General features: G+C 33.0%; 3 protein-coding genes across 4 annotated transcripts; 2 read left to right on the forward strand and 1 right to left on the reverse strand.

The window, feature by feature from the left end:
• The first annotated feature begins 1,696 nt into the window (after window positions 1-1,696).
• LOC110996472 (odorant receptor 49b-like) lies at window positions 1,697-7,330 on the forward strand. Its single transcript, XM_022264144.2, has 5 exons — window positions 1,697-2,562; window positions 4,601-4,697; window positions 5,292-5,405; window positions 6,504-6,659; window positions 7,206-7,330. The coding sequence occupies exons 1-5, from the start codon at window positions 1,718-1,720 to the stop codon at window positions 7,254-7,256; spliced, it is 1,263 nt and encodes a 420-aa protein (XP_022119836.2). The 5' UTR covers window positions 1,697-1,717; the 3' UTR covers window positions 7,257-7,330.
• On the reverse strand, window positions 7,295-11,341 carry LOC110996473. 2 transcript variants are annotated; one of them, XM_022264146.2, is made up of 5 exons: window positions 10,687-11,341; window positions 10,363-10,423; window positions 9,974-10,182; window positions 8,149-8,293; window positions 7,295-7,882 (listed from the first exon to the last, which is right to left on the reverse strand). In XM_022264146.2, exons 1-5 carry the CDS (start codon window positions 10,850-10,852, stop codon window positions 7,798-7,800), a joined length of 666 nt encoding a protein of 221 aa, XP_022119838.2. In that variant the 5' UTR covers window positions 10,853-11,341; the 3' UTR covers window positions 7,295-7,797. The 2 variants fall into 2 exon arrangements, with proteins under 2 accessions (XP_022119838.2, XP_022119837.2); XM_022264145.2 differs by having other exon boundaries at window positions 8,149-8,308.
• Window positions 11,342-12,796: 1,455 nt separating this feature from the next.
• Window positions 12,797-22,259, forward strand: LOC110996523 (cell division cycle and apoptosis regulator protein 1-like). The gene is made up of 15 exons (XM_045631559.1): window positions 12,797-13,628; window positions 14,127-14,275; window positions 14,398-14,623; window positions 14,703-14,992; window positions 15,316-15,541; window positions 15,803-15,956; window positions 16,302-16,654; window positions 17,427-17,597; window positions 18,182-18,436; window positions 18,947-19,182; window positions 19,496-19,592; window positions 19,921-20,035; window positions 20,668-20,903; window positions 21,451-21,566; window positions 21,811-22,259. The coding sequence occupies exons 1-15, from the start codon at window positions 12,969-12,971 to the stop codon at window positions 21,941-21,943; spliced, it is 3,417 nt and encodes a 1,138-aa protein (XP_045487515.1). The 5' UTR covers window positions 12,797-12,968; the 3' UTR covers window positions 21,944-22,259.
• The last annotated feature ends 338 nt before the right edge of the window (window positions 22,260-22,597 follow it).

Below are 22,597 nucleotides of genomic sequence, written 5' to 3' on the forward strand. Positions count from 1 at the left end.
TTTAAACAATTAAAATTATTACTTACTATGCAAAAATACCTATAAAAGACAACCTTATCACATAAGTTAGTGCCATCTATTGAATAGTAGGAGTATTACTAAACCTTTTAGCTGTATCGTTGCTTTGTATTATGGTACTATGCGTTAGAGAAATTAAAAGTTTGTTTCAATTTGCGCTCAATTAGAGGGACGGCGCTTTAATTTTTGTACTCTTTTACCAGAATCTCATGGTAAATAGGGAAATAAAATATTAATGTTATATTATAAATTAATGATCTAGATGCTGTTTCATTTTTATTTATGTCTTAAGTATTAAAAATTAATATATAGTATATTATTTATTTGTATGAATTTATATTATATATTTCTTGAAAAAAAACCGTTAATCGATTGCTATGCAAGTAGTAGGTAGTAGTATTAGAAAAGGCAGATGTGATACGCTTCGCCACCGTTGCCTATTAGAGGTAATCCTGTTGTACTTATTGAGTGAACCTCCTTCGGCAGACTTAAACTGGTCAGTCCATCTAGTAGTTGTAGGAATTTTCACCATGCTTTTCTTCGGCACTTGTGTGAATTTGCTTAAGTATCAGATCAGTAACTTGACATCCTCGGGTGGGCAAGGCCATCCAAGTATGGTCTCTTTATACCTACGTCTATAACCTTACTAAAATATGATAATGCTATTAAGCTAAATGACCGGCGTTAAAAGCCCTGCAATTAAATGTTCGCTTCAAATAATACCTTACACGTTATTCTGAAAGTACCAATTAGATTACACCGTTTAATGACAATACTAGAATATATTTCTGCTAATATTTTATTAGTCATTTCAGTTGTAGTACAATAATATTTTACTGAATAAAAATTTTATTTAATACAAATAATGTTTCTATACTTGTATATATAAATTACAAAAATGTAAGAATAATTATATGTAATTAGGTTTATTTTCAATAAACCATGAAAGTTTTACACTCTATTTATAGTTACTACTAGCGGACAGACGTCCTGTATACACGTCTTACATACAAAAATATCAAATAATGTTAACATTCTCAACTCCACTTGAATACACAAAAAATTCCATCAAAATCTGTCCAGCCGTTTAAGAGTTTAATTACGAATACATACACAGAAGCCTTATATAATATTATATACTTACTACCTGTTTGTTTGCTGTATAAATTAATGAACGAGTTACCGATTGCATCGCCATCCGCGCCGGGCTGATTTGTGAATCTAAGCCATCCAGGGAGCCACCATGTGTTTGCGTTCGGCATACAATAAATTCATTCAAATCGGTCCAGCCGTTTAAGAGGAGTTAAGTTACATACTCACGTACAGTAGCATTATATATTTAAAGAAGATAGTCGTTACAATTAAAAGAAAACAATATTTTTTTATTCAACATAAACAATTCATAGTAAATTTGTGACACCGGCCGATGAGTGGGACAAATATAAACAAAATAATACAATTACCCTTGCTTTTGTTTTTTTAATCGATCTTGTCGTTCGAGGACCGAGCACGAGTTTTCAGTATCCTTTGTCCAACAAACACTTAGGGTTGCATTTTAGTCGATGTATTTATAATTATTTCATTTAAAAGAACAAAATCGCTTTCGCTACTAAATTGTACGGAAATACAATAATTATTACGTTACTGACTAAATTTCGGTTGGAAGAGTATATTGAATTGCTTAGAGTAATCAAAAGGAATGGACGGACCTCGCCGCTATTTTGCAATGCATTTTCTTTTACTGCGTTTCCTAGGATTAGGATACTGGCACCACCCTGACGAGGGTGATACCAGGAATTTTCCTGGAGTATACCTTTACTATGCCATACTCACAGAATTGGTTTGGGTCGCGGGTTTCGTCGGTCTGGAGACAGTTGACCCGTTCGTTGGAGAGAAAGATCTCGACCGCTTCATGTTCAGCCTTTCATTTGTCATCACTCATAATTTAACACTCATAAAGCTCTATATATTTTTCTTTAAGAACAAGGACATACAGGAAATCGTGCACATTTTGGAAATCGACTTGCAAATGTTCTATCAGAACAACGAACGAAATAGACGAACAGTTAAAGTTACGCGAATATTGACTGGTGCATTTCTCTTCTTTGGATGGATAACAATTGGAAATAGTAATGTATACGGCATCATACAAGATATAAGGTGGAAAGCCGATTTTCCACTGTATAACGACACTGAAAGGCCGCCGAGGACATTACCTCAACCAATTTATATACCATGGACTTATCAGACGGATAAAGCTTACATTTCTACATTTTTATTAGAAACAATAGGTCTATTATGGACGGGTCACATCGTAATGACAATAGATACATTCATAGGGTCAGTTATACTTCACATGAGTAATCAGTTTGCGATACTGCAAGAGGCACTGATAACAGTTTATGACCGCACTAGAATGAAGCTAGCTAAAGATGCGAGTAATACTGCAGATTTGGATCTAAGAATGAATAAGGAAGAAGATTTTGAAAAGGCTTTAAATACAGCTCTAATGGATTGTATTCGACAGCATCAGTTGTTGATTTCGTAAGTTCACTTATATATCGTTTACGATACACGTCAAGTATAATTTATCAAAACGGTACTTTCAATTTCTAAAATCTAACAGTACTAAAGCATACATTTAGTATTCGAAGGATGTACCTATGCATTTGCTTCCGTTTAGTTCCAAATACGCTGCACTACGTTTTTGTACAATTTAAAATTTATTGTTACTGCTGCATTATATTTAACTTTACATAGAGTTCAATATTTCTTGAATTGTTTCTAAGACGTAACAACGGATAGAGGTCCCTTACCCCATATTACAAATACCCTCTATTCAAAATCCAACTTACCGATAACCAATTAGATAAGTGAAACTATCATGACAAATGAAATATGTATGATCAAAAACCGGCTCTAGACTGAAAAAAGGAAACGAATTTTGATATAATTTATTAAGTGGCATGTTTTAGATTGCAAATCATTTAAATTATTTAAAGTGCTATTTAACTTTTCTTACCTAGATAGACTGACTTAGGTCCCCTTAAAAATTACACTCATAAAAGATAATTGAACGTTATTTAATCGTATATTTCGTTGAAAACATGTACATTATCATAAGTCTAGACAAGTTTGGCATGTCACCTATAATAATGTTGTCTTCTGAGTTCAATCTCCAACTAAACAGCTATTTAGTATGATAATTAGTTATTTTATGGTCGCTAATGTGTCAAGAAAAGCGGACACAATCATATTTTCATGTTTATTGCATAGGGAAAGATAACAGCGCATAAAAAAGCATTTAAATGACGCGCATAAAAAGGCTAGAGTAGTAAATCAATTATTTCTTATGTTTAGTAGAATTTTAAATTACCAATATATCTATCACCCGACGCGAGATCATTCAAAACTCCTGCAAGTAATAAAAACCAGGTTTCTATAAAGATACGACGCAATATTCTCGGATTACCGCCCAAATATTGTAATATAAAATGCTTTTTTCTCACGCCTGAATCAACATAATCGGCACTTCATATTCACCTCTAGTGCGATATGAAGGGGAGCATAGTTTGTGATAAATCTTCAAATACTTTGACGCTATAGTAGGCTAGGTACTACGTAGCCTAGGTACGCTAGGTAATAATAATAATAAGGCACACTGTAGGAGATGTAGCAATCAACAATACTAGATACTATTTCGTATTTGTTTTAAAAGCATGATTTAACATCAAATTACTAGGAAAAGGATTATCAACACTATAAAAAGGCATAGGTTTTATATTAGATTTTATTAAAAAAATTAAGTAATTTAAATACTTTTTTAACCTTAATAATATAAAATTTCTTTAACGAATTTAAATTCTGGAAGAAAATTTAAACTTGGTGTCTATTGTATTAAATTAGCTACGCTGTAACTTCATAGTAATTGTAAAATCTTCAATAGGTATATATAATAGGAAAATCGCAATCTGGCTGGGTAATCTAGACTTTATTTTCTGAAATATTACTTAATTACAGATTTATTATTTATTAGAATCTCTAATATTAGTTTTAATATCCAACGTCACCTATGTCCTATACATTTTTTATTTTTTAAAGAATGTTTTTTATTAATTCTAATGGTATCCATTATAATCTTTAGTCGTGATATTATACTGCGTGATTAGAATAATAAAGATTTTCCAAGATATTCTTCCCTTTACATATCAAACCGTTAGAATAAAAAAGTTATAATAATATTGTTATGACGACAATAAAGTGAAGACATTGAGTGGGTGAAGTGTGCGTATTAAAAGTGATCAGTGACTGTATTTTGTGTGTGTAATTAGTAATTTGTGTTTAAAAATTCATTGATTTATAAAGAAATGAATCTACGGCATTTTCTATCCAATGCCCTAGCTCGTAACAATATAATAAAACTTTTATGAGACGGAAATTTTTGTTAACTTCTTTAAACATTTCATTAATAAACTATCTATCTGATACCGGGAGGCAGGATATGAGGGACCCGAGAAGATAGCATATAGGTCCCTTATGAGATACCCTACTAATTAATTGTTCTCCGTGATTTTCCTTACAGATGCGTAGAGAAATTTGCGAAGACGTATTCCTATGGCTTTATGACGCAGCTTCTATCCAGTATGGCGGCGATTTGCGTTGTAATGGTTCAAGTTTCGGTAAGGTTGTATGAAAAAATATCTTGCACGATGTTTTTCATGCGGAACGGTCTCTAATTAATAACAGTAATTAGCTCGTTGTTAATCTTATAAATCACAATGCTATTATAAATATAATAGTATCTAGTAATTCTCCTTCTATTGTAATGAGAAAATGCGTAAATGTGATCTCGGATTAAAAGTTCTGTTCTTTAACCTTAAGCGATTTTTTTAAATAAAGGAGGTTTTCTATTGAAATGTTCGATTTAGCAAATGACTTCGAACATTTCGGTTAATAATTTCAACAGATTTTTTTCTGGAAATTAGTAGGACCTAGTAAGATAATAGTTTTTAGGAATAAAAGAAATAGTACTGTAAATGTATGGATATATGAGTATTAGTAAATTACTTAGTGTGTGTACGTATATATATAAATATATATATTTGTATAAAATAAGGGACCGCACCACAAGAGACGGAGATATTTGAAATTTTATATAAAATTAAAAAATATCTGATTTAGCGAAAAATAAAATCTGTAACTTAATATGATTAGCCAATAATTATAATAGCTATACTAACATTTCATTAATATTATAAAATAACATTTTATAGCAAGATGCATCTAGTTTCAAATCCATACGACTGGTTACATCATTAGCTTTTTTTGCGGCTATGATTATACAGTTGGCTATTCAGTGCTTCACAGCGAATGAACTGACATATCAAGTAAGTTCGTGGCATACTTTTTCCAACCAAGTAATGTTTATCATGTGATTAATCGTATAGTTACTTTGTGTGTATTCAACCGTGTGACTTCGTGTCTCATAAACGTAAATGAATTATGATATGATTAGGTAACGTAGGTTTCATAATACTATAACTTACAAATATTATTTTCGTTCTTATACACCGCTATAAGTTAAAGTTCTAGTCCCTTTTTCCCTACCGACTAACTTTCCCTATATTCTGATGGAATTTCGGAATTTTATTAAAAAAATTTGGTGGCAATTCGGTTTCTTCAAACAACTTGAAATTACGTTAATTACAATAAATTTAAATCTTTCCAAAATTACGTTTAGCCGTAGGACGTCATACAATTCAATTTCGTAATATAACAAAAACTTTATTATTTAATTTGTAGTTTGGAATATGCATTTATTTTCCCGTTGACGTGCGAGTATCAAAAAAGAAATTAATAAAACTTGTTAGAGTTCAGCGAGCTCCTTCGGAGAATTATGTGCAGTTACATTATTTGTTAACTGCAAAATGAAACAAACCAAATCGACATTCCTCGAAGAGAATCGTTTTAATAACTTCTTCGAATAAACTATTTTTATATTCTCATAATCATTAACAAAATTATAAATCCGATGGATGCCTCTCAAAATTTATAACTTTCCCATGTATGTATACATACTACATTATCATTTGAAGATTCCAGAACGTTGGGGTATAAAATTATGCATATGGATCTTGCAAGTATGATATTTTATCTGTGCCAAACAATTCGTTTCGTCATGAACATACGAGCTTATATGCATATGGTGTCTATGAGCAATTAGATGCATATATGTGTGATTCTTTATTACATTACCTATTACTCTTACAAAATGGGCAATGAAACACACCGACATTTCTAGTTCAAAAACGCCATGTTATTTGGGGGTTTCTTATTTTATTCAGGCTAGTATACAGTTTAAAAGTATATAAAAGATGAGAATACAAATATACACGGTAGTTTCACTTAAAAAGCCTAATAAGGCTATTCAAGCATCTCTTAATACTTTCGCTATTACCAGATAAGTCTTTAAAGGCATGTTGCAGGCTAGTCTAGTATCAGAGTCTGTAATGCAATGCAAATGGGAGCGAATGTCGCCGCACCTTCGCCCCCTATTAATAATGATTATGATGAGAACACAGAGGCCTCTACGTTTGACTGCAGCTGGATTTGCTAATATGGACAACAATTGCTTTCTAGCAGTAAGTATTGAACAGAATAAACCAAAAGAAATGTGCCGTTTCAAATCTGAACTCTCTGTCGGTACTTAAATCATGCCAATTGTTATCAAAAAAATATGTAGATACATTTTAATTATTAAATGCAAAATACAGTAATTGCATTGAACTATTTGAAACGTTTTGGTGACCCTATTTACCCCACACACACATTAAGTGCTCTTTTCTCGGATCCGAGTGGAGCGGGGCCATAGTAGCGATGCCGCGAACTCGGATCCGTGCGAGCGTCATTTTTTCATTTTTTTAAACCACTGCCATCCCTAGCTCTCGGATCCCAGTATTCGGCACCCGACGTGCTTCCGACCACTCGGAACCGAAAAATGTTTTTTTAATAAAAATAATAATGAACATTTATACACATTTTTAAAACATTTATATTTACTTAATCGAAATTCGCCATAAAAAGTTTTGGTTTTCGGCTATTTGCATCCATTGGTTAAGAATTCAATGTGTTAATTAATAAGGAAAATCTTTCATTATCGTATTTTATTAGTAAAATATATTTTTCAGATTATGAAAGCTGCTTATTCATACTACGCTGTGTTAAGTCAAAAACAGTGAACAACTTCATTTTCAAAGTCGTAAAATAAAACGATGTATTGTTATTTACTATTTATTAACAAATGAAACACACGAACACTTACACAAACTATCACAGTTTCTTATTCGATATTTAACTAATAATTATTTTTAAGTATCTAGTTTTATATAAGTATACAAAGTAGTTCTAGATCTTACTTACAGTAAAGTTCTTAATAAATTACTTCTGAATATGTATAACTTTAATTTTAATTGTGGTCGGTCAAAGCTACGTATTATATTTATATGGTGGTTGCATTGAACTGATCAAATTCCTCAATCTGGATCAATAAATCAACACAACAAACTGTGCAAAGGCTACCTACCTATTTTAGTAATAGAACAATATTAAATCTTAATGACCTTGTAAAAAGGGTATGATTTCGGTTACTATGGTTACCATTTTGTTTACATGTAATAGTATTTTAATGAGGCCGTAAAGAAATATGCCTTTGATATATACCAATGATATTTAAATCACTTTGATAATAAAATACATTCAAGTGACAATTTAAAATACGTTTTATATTTCCAAAAGCTTCGGTTTCGGTGAAACAGAACGTGATTTCTTCGGAGATTGTACATTTAAAACTGTCATTTCTTCGCATCTGAAAATAGGTTGAAAAAACATTCTGAAACATATGAAGACCAACGTAATAGGATACAATTAGAAAATATTTTATTTTAATTGTTTTTTTCTAAGAAGGAATGATATTGTTTTGCGAATGTATTGATATGATTTCAAAATTCCGTATTCGAGAAAATTAAATATAAATTATAAAATAATTCAGCTATGATTAAACCACACGGAAATATGGTATTATAATTACATTCAAACACTAAAGATAACGCCTTGAACAAAAAAATCACCGACCTTTCATCATTACCAGTAGCTGCGTTATAGTAGACGTCTGGTAGATTCTCATGTTGGCTCAGCAAGGAACTGCCCGCCCTTGGTGAATGAGGCCCTTGGCGAGCGTAAGGCGAGAAGGGCACTGCTGCTCGTAGGGCGGCTAGTACTAATAACATTCCACCTGATAATTAATTAACAATCTTAGCATTCATATACAAAACGTCAAGGTTATAGATTCTAAAACAGGCTACAGTTTTTTGACAGCCAAAAACTCAAGTCACTTTGGTATTACTTACTTAAAATTGAATGAAGCAAGCTTTTCTATTCTTATCAAAAACAAATTAATACTGTGCTTTAACTACTTTTTTTGGCACGGCACATAAAATATTATATTAATTGATATTCTAAAAAAAAATTACTAAAGACATATTGAAAACTAAGTAAAAACTGATTTACGGTAGTAGCTTGATATATTATATGATAATAACGTTTATTTTTAATTTATAATAAGGTAATTAAATTATATGCGATGGTTAATAGAATTAAGTAACACTTTAAATACGCAAGACGGAATAATTCATGCACGGAAATCGTGAAAGGATTTTTTTTTTGGGAAAATATGACGAATCTCCTCTGAAGTCTGAACTCATTACATTACACCAGTACGTGATATGACTATTTATCGCACACGAAATTCTGACTTTGTTTTTTAGTAATATCAGAACATATACGAACTATTTTCGTAGAAAGCTTATATTTTTAAATATAAAATTAAGTTCGAATGAGAATATTTATTCCCATATCAGCCAGCCAGCAAAAGCACTCGTTAGAATTTCTTTATTTGAATTGTTATTAGTCTAAAATCTGTTGATTTTTCAGGTTTACGAACCTCCACCTTTTCTTTCGAAAATGTTTTACTTCTTTTTAAGCCTGTAGTACATATTTAAATTTATTTTTATTTAAGCCTTCTGGCATTGAGAGTGTCCATGGGCGGCCGTTTGCCCCCTGTTCTATAAAAAAAAACAAAGTCTACCTCACAACGAGTAAAACAGGTAGTTAAATTATGCGAAAATTTGACTATCTAATTACAACAGCAGTCAAACTTCATATTTATGTTTGAAAAATTTGACAAATCGGATTATGCTGTATGTGTTCGGAATTGAAACACGGGTATGTCATTATAACCGTAGCGGTGGTATTTAATGTTATATTTTAATTAAAATTATGAATTATATGAAAAATTGTTTTGCTGAACGTATCTCAATAAGATCGGATAAATAGAGGCGAAGCGAGAGAGATGTATCCCAAAAGAATAGAAATTTATTAAATGTATCACAAAATATTTCAACTATAACGAATACAAACGCACTTATCATTCGACATATTTATTGGTTGAGGCTTTTAATTGCAACAATAACTATAGTTTAACCGTGTTTTGTGATAAATGTTTTCGCTATAGACAATTTCTTAGAATAGAAAATATCGGGAAAACTCGCTGTGAGCTAGGTCGTTGACGACGATATGTGCGAATGGAAAAATCAGAGAGAAACGACCCAGATTAGTAGCCATAACAATATTTATTCCCATATCAGCCAGCCAGCAAAGGCACTCGTTAGAATTTCTTTATTTGAATTGTTATTAGTCTAAAATCTATTGATTCTTCAGGCTTACAAACTCACACCTTTTCTTTCGAAAATGCTTTACTTCTTTTTAAACCTGTATTATTATATTATATGAGCTGAATACGTTATATACGTTTTGCATGAGGTCATAGAAATGCCCCGAAATGTGTCTATCCCGGTTCTAGTTGGGGCTTGACGCAATACACAAATTTCTAATATATTACCCGATACTGTCGCAAGTAGTGTGAGATTGGCAAAGAGCAGAGCAGTTGCCACGCAAGCATAGAATGGCGCTCGCGCCCTACCACAGCACCATCTGAAGAAGTCCCAGCATCTCAAACCAAGTGTGTACTCCCCACGACGAGCCAGCAAGTCCACAAAGAGAGCAATCACCCACATAGTCTCCATAATTAATACTAACGCCGCTCCGGCTCTGATAAACAAAAAAAAATAGTCAAAAAGCCGAACCTAATTATAGATTAAACAACTTCATTAATCGAAGCAGTAATTCATGGTCCTTAATTAGATAAAGGGTCGAAATTGGAATCGACTGTTAACTCCATATAAACGACCAACAAAATACAAGAGAAAATAAATTAATAGAAGAACTTACATCAAAGCCGGTGCTACATCATACTCCAGTACCGTAAGCTCTGCCCCAGCACCGCTCATCACTGTTGACATAAAGAGTAGAGTATCAAAGGTATGAACCCTGTTTAATGCACACCATAATATTCTTCGTGTATACACGTATATGTACCTACACGTCATTAAGAAGTGCTTTTTAGTTGTTTTTTTACCATAGCATTGAAAATTGTCTACTGTTGCAAAAGTGTAATATTTTCTAATAACAAAACGATTCTAGCTTTTTTAACCAATTTTATGAGATTTTTTAAATATATTAATTTGACCTTTTTTTCTTGAACGGAAGTCTTACCTACGGCTGTAATTATGCCCCATAGCCTCGCCAGGGGCTGCAATAAATCCCATAGTCTTGCCTCTAGAGTTTGTTTTGGAGCCCTTGATCTTGTTACATTCCTGTCAGGGACGTTCTGAATTTGACTTGACCCCTCCTGGGCTGATGATTTCATATCGACGCTCATTTTACTAACTTCATAACTACTCTAATTCAATTTACTCATGAGATACGAAACACAGAGATACGATTAGACTTCCTTGTTTTTCTTACTATAGTTTGTTTTAAATTTTACACCTTCACAAAAACCTCTTTAATATCGACTGTTTTTTTATCAATTATATTTGATATCACTGGTATACAATTGTCATTATTTTTAAATCGCACTGTTTACTAACATACTGGCACTATGCCCAACATCTAATATTAAACTGCACCTTGACCTCCACAAAGGTAAAGAAATATAAAAAAAACACTAGAATTTTGCAAATACGTCTGTAGTGTGTAGATATCGAATATTTTTCCCGCGCTTTTCACGAGCAAATATGTGAAAAGTTCCAACAGGCCGTCACGTCGAGTTTCTGACTTGTGAATGAGAAATTTTCTAGTCTTGATATGTTCTCGCTGTGTACTTGTGTAGTAAAGTGCGTAAAAGCGGTAACTCCCGGCACTAGGAGTTGCTACTACTGAATAAACAAACATAATAATTTACGATAACGTCAAAATATGTTTACGTATGAGATATGAGAATTGTTATGTTATACCTTGAATCTGGACTAGTCAAACTCAACTCAATGTCATTTTAGTGTGATCCTTAATTAATTTACTTAGTCATACCTCTTATTCATAAAAAAGAAATCAGTCTAATACACCGTGCATTAACTAAAGTATCTACAAATCTGTACCTTTTTTTTACGTATGAGATATGAGAATTGTTATGTTATACCTTGAATCTGGACTAGTCAAACACAACTCAATGTCATTTTAGTGTGATCCTTAATTAATTTACTTAGTCATACCTCTTATTCATAAAAAAGAAATCAGTCTAATACACCGTGCATTAACTAAAGTATCTACAAATCTGTACCTTTTTATCACACTGTAAACACAGTTTCACAGAAAAAGATGGAAAAAAATTAAACGAAAATCATCCTGATGTATTATATTTACACTACTTTTCAAGTAGTAAATATAAGAAAATATAGAGTAATAGCGGTAAATATAATTGCGAAATCAATATTGATTATTAATCAACAGTCTAATTTATTTAATTAAGTTTATAAACTTAATTAAATAAATTAGACTGCAGTAAAAGAGAGAACTTCTATTGAATAAAGGGTGACAAAATGGTACTACCAGCAGTGAATCCCCTCTCTTCTTAATAAACATCTCTTTGTCCTAAGAGATGAGGAACATATATATTTGATTTATAAATCAAGAACAATGAACTCAAGTTAACATACATTATACTTTCCCTTTATTTTACAAATTTTTGTAAGTGAACTGAAAAATTTTGTACGAGTTCGGTTATATCAGCGTCAACTTAAAACCTATAGTAAATGTAATCAGTCCAATGATTTAGAAGGCATTTATTTACTTAATGTAATGAAATATGGCAATAAAAATAGAAAGAGAAATAACATACCCTATTACTACTAGTACCACAAACTCGCGCAAATCGCAAACTGCTCGCGAGCTGCAAATTTGCGGCATATTATCCAGATGTGGACGCACCCTTACATTTACTACACTACACTACATGTTTCAATGAGTTGATATATGAGTAAGATACTAGACATTAGACATTACTGAGAGCTTCTTGTATAAAAATAACAATTTCCTATAAATATAAATATGTTTTGAAGAAGCAGGATTTTTGATTAAAGATTAGAAGGGTTGTGGTTTGCAATTAAACTTCCTAGAGACATTCATTAAAATGTACTGTTGCGTTTTTTTTTCTTAATTTTATGGCAATAGTTATAACTTTTACTGTTGCGTTTATCCGTTACAAAAAAGACAAAAAAAAATATTTCTATAGTACTATTTAATAATGTATCTATAGTAAAAATTAAATAAAAAGGCTATGCTATGCATCTATGGTAGACTATGGTTTAAAAGTCTCTACTCTCTGATCTGTGCTCTGTGATTGCAGATTTGGTCTTTGAAATTCCTTATTTTTATTTTATTGATTACTCAATGTTTGGGGTTTTGGAACCTTTTTCAATATTTTTCCCCTTAATGCTGTAATTCACTATCCTGGTGCATAAGTAGTTTATGTTAATAGTTGAAAACAGTGTCCAAAAATGCAAACTGGAAGTGGAGCGAAAAACCCGCCGTGGGCTCGCTCAAATGTAAACTCAAATATAACCGGCATCAATCCTCAAATAATGGATCCAAATGCCATGATGTCACAACAAAGTATTATGCCTTTTCAGCAAACAGCAGCAGTTTTTAATCCAGGTATGATGCAAACTCAAAGCGGTATGGCTATGTCAATGGGTGGACAAATGCCTCTTAATCAGATGGCGCAAGGCCAGATGTACCCAGGAAATGTTGTAGCGTATCCTACACCGCGTGCTATGAATCCAAATATGTACCAAAATACTGCAAATCAAGCACCTCAAGGAAATGAACAGCGAGTTTTTACCGGTACCGTCACAAAGACACATAATGATTTTGGTTTTGTTGATCATGACGTTTTCTACCAAATCTCTGTATGTGCTAAAGGCATTATACCTAAAGTAAATGATAGAGTACTTGTTGAAGCAACATACAACCCTAATATGCCATTTAAATGGAATGCAACTAGGGTGCAGGTTTTACCCAAAAACAATCCAAATCAGAAGGGGGGAAATTCAAAACCTAATAATTATGCTGCTGTACCACCCCCAAATAAGAAACCTATGATGATTCGGAGAAATGATGATCGTCGAGATGATCGCTCCTCAAGGAGGGATGATAGGGTAGGTTTATTTTAGTCTGTAATAAATAGTCTTTCCCTTTTATTAATTGAAATTTAGTTTATATTTATTTTATTTATAATAATCATGCTTCATTAAAAAACATGTTCTGTAACCCCTCAAATGTTGTAAGTTACTTCAAGCAGATGTAACTTCACACTACAAGAAAATAAACCAATTCTACTATATTTATAATAGGTATCCTAATATAATAATAATGTAATATTGATTCTTTAAAGTAATTCAGGGGCTACTTGTAAAATATTTTCTGTTAAAAAGTGTCTTATGTACAGAATGCATTTCTTTGGGTGGTGGGGCAGACAATTTTTCATTATGATGTAATATGATAATTGGAAGTTAGAATTTCTATCATTATCCATCTAGTTGTTCCCACAAAGCTTATCAGTTTATTTAGTTGCCTATTTTTGAATCAAATGAAAGAAGGCTTACAAAACTGTACCACCTATGTTTATTATTTCTGAATAACCTGTATTATTACAGAAACGCTCCCGTTCAAGAAGTCGTTCACGCTCGCGTGATCGACGCGACAGTCGCAACCGTCGTGATTCACCCCCTCGGAAACGTCCCATTGTACACCAGCCATCTCCTGTCAAGTATATGGTCAGAGTACCAAAGATGCCCCTTGATATGTAAGCACTACATAAAAGAATTTTTAATAGTCAATATATTGTATTGGATTAAGATTTACTTTTGATGTCTTAAACATCATAGCCAATATTACTAATTTTTTTAAATTTTATCATGTTTTCAGTCAAAAAATGGATGTTCCTGCAATAAGTCAGAGATATAATAATCTGTACATACCTTCTGACTTTTTCAACGCTCACGTAAAATGGGGAGAAACATTCCCTCCTCAATCACCATTTTCTCTAAATAGCTCCTGTCAATATCATATCATGGATAAAGCAGTCTCAACACCTAACCCAAACGATGCAGTTCTTGAACCACCAGATGCAGATTATCGCTTTTCAGCAAAGGTAAATTAATTATTATATTTTGGCAATTGTTTATAAGCCAAATAAAAAAAATGCTTATAATCTTAAATTTTAATTTTAGGTAATGCTCATTAGTATGCCAACATTGGAGTCCCTCTATCAGAAATGTGGTCTAACCAAAGTAGATGAAAAAGACAAACGCAGTAGTAAATCACCATTACATCCTACTAGATTGATTAAGTTTCTTGTGGGTCAAAAAGGCAAGGGTACTGAAAATTTTGCTATAGGTGGACCTTGGAGTCCATCTCTTGATGGAGAAAAGCCTGAATCAGATCCTGGAGTATTAGTTAAAACTGCAATCCGAACATGTAAAGCACTTACTGGCATTGATCTATCTGAATGCACTCAATGGTAAGTTTTTGTTGATTTTGGGACATTCGCAGCTATTTTGCAGATATGTTTATTCTCATATTAATATCAAAAGTTTCAAGATAATAAAGACCGTGCTAAGTAAATATTCTTAGAACATTTTTCATCAAAGAGAAACTTTCGATATTAATTGAAAAGTGAAACATTGTACAGCACACATTCAATATGTGAGAGTATGGGGGGCGATTCCGTAGCGACCTTTCGGAAGCGGAGGCTAAAAGCGCTGATTAATTTTCGCGTAGAGGATGTGTGTCTGCCGGGAGCGGTCTAGCAGTGAGTATTTATTAACATAATTAACCGTACAGGTACCGAATGGTGGAGTTTTACTACTGGCGCGAGAGCGGTGGGAAATCGCGGCTTGAGTGTGTGGTGTTGTTCCTGCCCGACGTGTGGGCCGTGCAGTTGGCGGGGGCCGAGTGGGCCGGCCTCGGGGAGCGCTATAAGGCCGCGGAAGACGCAGCCCTCAGGGCTCTGCGCCCCGACGCCATCCAGTCTACAACGGCAGAGGACATCCCGGAGAGATCACAAATTGTTTGTTTCCCAGTTTTGTTTAGTTTTGCTTCCGGCTGCGTGCTTTAAGGACTTCGGCAGCCTTTGCGATCGCGCAATGGCGTCCTGTCTGCAACTCTCCGATAGGTGGAGACCTTTGCGAAGGACAGGTTCCTGTATAGAAGTAGCTAGGTTTACTGAATCACTTGCATTTAAAGTTTAAAGTTTTGAAGTATAAAAGTAAAAACGACGACACAGAAATTTGGATGCTCCGCTGGGTGCTGAAAGTTTTGTGTTTTTTAGGAGAATCAAGATCTGGATAGCACGATAACTATTGATGAGAATGATGACGATGAGGCTAAACTTGAACCAACTCACTATTCAAAAATTGATCTAAGGACCATTAAAGTTGACGCTTTGAGACATGAGTTAAGAGCGCGCGGTGTAAGCTGTAAAGGTGAGACATATAATAATGAATAATAAAATCCATAAACAACATAAGAAATACTAGAGCATTGAGTGTCATGTAAATGTTAATTGTCAATTTAGCAGAGTTCTATTTATATGGATTTCTTGTTACCCGTGTCTCATAATTCAATATGCAGAAGTTGAGTTTTTATTTTTATTGTTCTGGCATATTTTGAGATTAATTAGATGTTTAAATATTACAAAATTCTCTTATACCTAGTCATTTATAATTCATGATTTTTTACATTAATCTTTTGGTTTGACATCGCGAAAAATATTGTTTTGTTCTGTTTGCTTCTGCTCTAAGAGATTTAAATATTTTATCAATTTATAGGTATACGATCTCAACTCATTTCGCGTCTTTCAAAACTGATAAAAGGAGAACAAGATAAGGATATAAAAGGAGAAGAGATAATGGAAGTAGAAGATGATGATGATGAACAAGAAAAACCTTCAGAAAATGACGTAAAAGAAATCAAAACGGAAGCCTCTAAGGATGAAGAAGTCAAAGAAGTTGAAGCTGAAGAAAAGAATATGGAGAAAACAGATAAACCAGACAAAAAGGAAGAAGAGAAGAAAGACGATAAAGATTCGAAAGACGTAAAAGACGATAAGGAAAAGAAAGATGACAAAGCAAAGAAAGAAAAGCCGAAAACAGAGAAGGAAATTGAAGAAGATAAGAAAAAGGTAAATGTCTTTAGTTAACTGCTATTCCTATTATTTTAATTATTAAGACAAACATAAATTGAAGTAACGACACTAACTCAATTCTGTATATTTAACAAATGAAGCCATAATTTCAAATTTATCAAAAACAGGCTAAAGTAAGGGGTTTTTTTTAAATATTAATGATTTTAAGAAATCGTGTTCCTTCTTCAATATTAATATCTTAACGGTGTCAAATTCTGGACGACATACAAATATATTTTCGAACGTCCTCAATTGCTGCGTTATATAACTATTTTTAAATATTTAATCCTCCGGAGAAGGACCTCCGAAAGGACGAAAGGCTACTGTTCTCAGTTCCTCCTAAGTTTTTTTAACACGATATATTTAATCCCCCTCGTAACCCTATAAAAATAGTCCTTAGAATACCAGATATTTAATGTCACTAAATTTAGCCAATTATGTTACATTACACACGCAACTTCACACTAACACTATACGCATTCATTGTGTATTTATTAAGGTTTAGTCAATTATATTTCACCCGCCGGTGCTTTCCAAAAAAAACCAATTTAATATTAAACTAATTTATTATAATTACAAATTAATAGAGTGATCTGAAGCGCGATGCTTACAAGAATGAATTCTTAAAACTAAGTACTATATCTAGCGTCGCCGGTGGCGTCCTTCGTCAGCAGAAATCCTATATTGTTAGGTGCAGGGCTGGCACATAACTAGTCTGTAAACATTTTAAGTGCCAGTTCAAAATAAATAAACCTATTTATCCTTTTAGCTTGAAAAAGAAAAGCAAATGATTAAATCCCGCTATGAACTCCCAACCACACCTCATATTGTTGTTCATCCGTCTGCGACTGCAAAAGGTGGAAAGTTTGGGTGCAGTGTTGCCACACTATCTCTACTTTTGGATTACCGGGTCACAGATAATAAGGAACATAGCTTTGAGGTAAGATTTAACAATCGCTTATAATTATAGAATATTTTCAGTCGTTTAAAATACAATAATAATAAAAATTAAGTTTATGATTTCTTCGAATAATAATAATAATTGCCTTTATTGCTGTAATTACTTATACCAGTCCATAAAAAATACTTGCTTTTAAAGTTTAAAGTTTTATACTTAAATAAAAGTAAAAACGACGACATTGAAATTTGGACGCTCCGCTGGTTTTTGGATGATCTAATAAATTGACACAAAAAAATAATACAAAAATAATACTAGATAATAATTAATCGGCAAGCCGACATAGGCCTCCTGTGAGAGATTCCCATTATTTGTTATAATTTTATTTATAAATAACAAGCCACCGCCTTTGATCAGGTTTGAGCCTTCTATATTTCTTACGTGATATTTTTTCCTATAATAAAGATTTTTTCATGTAATAAACGATCAAGTTCGCGAATTTTTTTGATATAATCAACGATCACATTCGTTAGGAACGTACGACCTCCGGGATACCGCGCTTGAGTCACAAGGCCAACACTGCTAGTTATTTGTAAACCTATAATCTTAATAATTAATTGTTTTAGTTGTTCGTTTTCGCGGAACTCTTTAATGAGATGTTAATGCGTGACTTTGGGTTCTACATCTACAAGACACTGTATACTCTACCCGAGAAAGCGGAAGAAATTAAAGACGAGAAGAAAGACGACAAAAAAGAAGACAAGAAAGATGAAAAAGAAGACGTCAAGAAAGAAGACGAAGATAAAAAGAAAGAAGATAAAGATAAAGAGGATAAAGACAAAAAGGATGACAAACGCGATTCTCGCCGGCGTGATCGACGGGTTAGTTTCTTAGACCATATTCTAAAAACGTGTTTTTCTCTTTGATCACTATTATAATTATTTTCAAACCGATATTGCTTTGATTTGATTCAATTAATATTGCTATGAAAAATTTGCATTTAACATTTTTTATCACGAATGACTTTACTTACATAAATAAGGAAGGGCCTGTTTCAAAATGTATGGATAAAGTGCCAAATAGCTATGCAACACATAAATTATTCGAAAGATAAAAGTTCCGAATAAGATATTATTTCATGACAAATAGCGCTATCTAACAGTTGTGAAACGCAAAAATACTGTTTATCCTACAAATAAGTAACAAATAGCTTATTTGGAACTTATCCGGACATTGTGAAACAGGCCCTAAGACTTATATAACTGGACTAACATAAATAAGACTTATATGTAAGAACCCAGGGCTTGTTTCAATCTTTTTTCAAATATTCAATAATCATAATATTTTTTATTTCCCGCCTTTATCTTTTAATTATGTTTTCGTTTTCAAAGGACTCTCATAGCGACGACGAGCGTAGCAAATCCCCGCGTAGACGTAGTCGTGGGGTAGACTTGCCAGCAGACCCTTACCTTCTATTATCCCTGGTCTACTTCGACACAGCCAGAGGTGGAATTGTCTCGAGGAAAGATCTGCAGAGCCTTTTCATCAGCCTTGGACTTCAGCTCTCCAGGTCTCAAATACGAGCTGTACTGGAAAAAGTTTGCGTTCGGGATAATTTTAGTTACAAGTAAGTGGGAAAAATTAATTAAAATAATTTACTAATAATTTGAGCGATCTCTTTTTGGAAGTTAGATACAAGTTGGCATCGATAATATTAAAACCATATAAATTTAAGGGTATATAAAAAATATATTTTATACTGTTTTTGTCTGTTATTACTGATGCTTTGCTGATTCTTGCCTATTAGAAAAAGCAATCACAAAATATACCGAAATCTAAGGGCTAAGGCACAGAGCGAAAAGATTAAAGGATTTCTTTAACTACGAAAAAATTCAATTTCTTCTTTATTCAATACTTAAAATTGCTTTTTTAATTTTCAGACCCCTAATTCAAACACTTAAAGATTTGGGGAGTGGAGTGGACAGTATTCAAGATATATCATTGGATTCCGCTGTTTCTAGTGAAGAACCATCTAATGTAAGTATTTATTTACTAACTGCGAATCTAACATTCCATGTTACAAGATCATTTATTCATTCGGTACACTTATCGAAAATATTATATTGAAACAACGTACGACATAAAGGTCGGCAACGCATCCATTAAAATTTTATTCCGAAAAAAAACACATTTGTCGTAGTCATTCGTATACGGAAAAAGTAAATCATAAATATCATGTGATAAAATTCTATAAATTGGAAATATTCATATTTTTGTTTAAGGCATATAATATTGCATGTCTGCATGTTGTCCCATTCCGGGCAAAATTGTATTTAATGTTCTAAATTTTTAGTATATTTTACAGATTGCCGATATTGAGTCGGTAATAGCGTCCGGTAATCGTAATTTATTACCGGTTTTCGCACAGGACACCACTTTACAACCTTCTACCGCAGAGACGAAGGACGTTAGTGATACAGGTTAGTATTACTTTAGATGCCGAAATAATTTATATATAGATTTAATTTGTGGAACCAGCTACCCACTGAAGTATTTCCGAACCAATTCATCCTTCCTTCAAGAAAAGTGCGTACAAATTCTTAAAAGGCCGGCAACGCGCTTGCGAGCCCTCTGCCATCGAGTGTCCATGGGCGGGTATCACTTAACATCAAGTGAGCCTCCTGCCCGTTTGCCCCCTGTTCTATAAAAAAAATTAGATTCTATTTTAATATCAATAACAGTATACAAATAAATTATTAAAATGCATACTGTGTTCAATATCTGAATAAATCAATTTACAAATCTCTTACAATTAGGGCCTGTTTCACAATGTATGGATAAAGTGCCAAATAGCTATGCAACACATAAATTATTATTCGAAAGAAAGTTCCAAATAAGATACTTCGAATTTCATGACGTATAGCGCTATCTGACAGTCGTGAAACGCAAAAATAGTATTTATCATACCAATAAGTAACAAATAGCCTATTTGGAACTTATCCGGACATTGTGAAACAGGCCCTTTTTTTTCCCTTTGGCTCTAACACTGTTTGTGAAACAGGCCCTTAAAGCGCCAAATTAGTCTATGTTAATACAAAATTTATTTCACCAGGTTTAGTCTCATACAAATCCCGCATAGTGGACGTGGGGGCGTTGGTGAACTCGGCCGCTAAATGGCAAGCGGAGCGCGCTCGCTTGCAAACAGCGCTGGAACAAGCGCAGGCAGCACTTAAAGCGGCTAGAGCGACTGCAGCTTCAACGCAACAAGCGGAGCGTGGTGCTAAGAGCCAACTCAGCGATCTCAACGCTGACCTCGCCGCTGCAAGAGCCAGGATCACGTCGCTTATGGTTTGTTTTTTTTTTAATGTTTTGATAACAGTATTAAATTAAAACTAAATTCTAATGTTACTAGATCAAATCAAACTAAATCAGTGTTAGAAGCCGTGGCGAAAAGTTGCGTTTGTTTTCATATTAAAATAATAATTATAACTATACTTACTAATACATTTAGTCCACTTTTATAGTAGTCTCAAAATTATAATAATATAGTTCATTTACGAAAAACCAGTAGTATTGACTTGAGGACCCCTACGATCTAGATTCGCATCTGTTTCTTACCATTTGATAAAGACTCGCATTAAGGTGAAAGAAATGTAACGGCCTGTGTTAGGCTTATCGTCTACTTGCCTATTAAAAAAAAACGAAAAAGATACAGAAATACTAGGCCTTAATCAAAGCTTGTAGCAGTCCCTAGCAATTAAAAAAGAAAGTGGCAGAGAGAGGCGCCCTTGTATTTGGAAACTGGTAGTAAATCTTAATGTAGATATACCTTTTTATAATATTTACGTTCATAAGTGTACACTATAATTTCATTTGAAACCCTTTTCAATATCAGGCTAGTTCCAAGATCTTCCACGCGGCGCTAAAGAGCATAAAGAGCAAAGCAGACGCAGTGGTCAACATAAAGTACGAAGATGATGACGTCGTTGAAGTCGTCAACGGACCGGCCAAGTTAGTACATGTGTAATTGGAGTAACACTTTACAATTATTCGAAAAACTTATTCAATTTTTATATCTATAGAGATCAGTCAGAGTCAGTTTTAATAGAATTCAGAGAAAGACAAAATCTGAAAGTTAAACCACTAAGCCGATTTTGATGGTGTTCAGTCCTTTTCAAGCGTTTTTTTTTTCTATAACGCAAAACTAAATTAAAAACTCAAAAACTAATTTTTAAAAAATTTAACTCATTTTCAGAGAGGAAAAGGAATCTGAATCGAAACAAAAAGAAACAAAAGTAGAGGCAAAAGAAGAGGTGAAAGATAAAGACGTCAAAAAAGATAAGGACATTTTAAGTACAGAAAATATGGACTTAGATGATAAGGAATAACCGGAAACTGTTTTTAATAAATTCTTGAACTGTGGATATTTTTTAGTAATAGTCAAAAGGAATTTTAATTTTCGTGTGAAAGTATGGGATGGTTTAATGACTCCACGGGACCTACGTAACTAATTTTAAACCGATTATTAAAAACAACAGTTATTTGTCTTTTAATTACCCTCACATTGAGGTTAAGCTGATTGGTGACAATTTCTACTATTTGTTATCTATTATAGTATTGGAATGAAATAATAGTTCTATGTATAACAATAATTTTATTTTTAAAATTAGTTGATAACCATAGATGTAAGACACTATCCTAAAATACAATACTTGGAGTATGAAAATTGTTTTATTGAATTAACATAACCTTAATAAAATCTTAATATTCATAACTTTAAACTTACAAAGCTAAGGATTTGCTATTTGTCAAATACATTACTTATTTATTGTAAACATAATCTTAAATAGAAAAGAAGTTTGTGTGGTGGAAACACAGTTTTTCTGTCAATGTTATATAATTTATAATGATAATAGTTTTTTATGTCGCATTTGAGTGTAGTATCTAAACACATTAATTTTATAATATCGAAATTGGTATATGCCAGAGTATAGACTATAAAGATTTATGATTACTATTTATATGATTACGATTATTGTGGA

This window comes from Pieris rapae, chromosome 2 (genome assembly GCF_905147795.1).
Source record: "Pieris rapae chromosome 2, ilPieRapa1.1, whole genome shotgun sequence".
In the NCBI taxonomy this organism is placed as follows: Eukaryota; Metazoa; Arthropoda; class Insecta; order Lepidoptera; family Pieridae; genus Pieris; species Pieris rapae.

Bases quoted from the DNA above. Each gene is read 5' to 3' on its own strand.
- LOC110996473 (XM_022264145.2), bottom strand. From the start codon at position 10,852: ATGAGCGTCGATATGAAATCATCAGCCCAGGAGGGGTCAAGTCAAATT. The intron at 10,424-10,686 runs GTAAGACTTCCG...TTATGTCAACAG, and splicing joins GGGCATAATTACAGCCGTAG to TGATGAGCGGTGCTGGGGCA. The intron at 8,309-9,973 runs GTAATATATTAG...ATTAATTATCAG, and splicing joins ACTACTTGCGACAGTATCGG to GTGGAATGTTATTAGTACTA.
- LOC110996523 (XM_045631559.1), top strand. From the start codon at position 12,969: ATGCAAACTGGAAGTGGAGCGAAAAACCCGCCGTGGGCTCGCTCAAAT. The intron at 15,542-15,802 runs GTTTGTTTCCCA...TGTGTTTTTTAG, and splicing joins TCCCGGAGAGATCACAAATT to GAGAATCAAGATCTGGATAG. The intron at 16,655-17,426 runs GTAAATGTCTTT...TTATCCTTTTAG, and splicing joins TTGAAGAAGATAAGAAAAAG to CTTGAAAAAGAAAAGCAAAT.
- LOC110996472 (XM_022264144.2), top strand. From the start codon at position 1,718: ATGGACGGACCTCGCCGCTATTTTGCAATGCATTTTCTTTTACTGCGT. The intron at 4,698-5,291 runs GTAAGGTTGTAT...AACATTTTATAG, and splicing joins TTGTAATGGTTCAAGTTTCG to CAAGATGCATCTAGTTTCAA. The intron at 6,660-7,205 runs GTAAGTATTGAA...TATATTTTTCAG, and splicing joins ACAACAATTGCTTTCTAGCA to ATTATGAAAGCTGCTTATTC.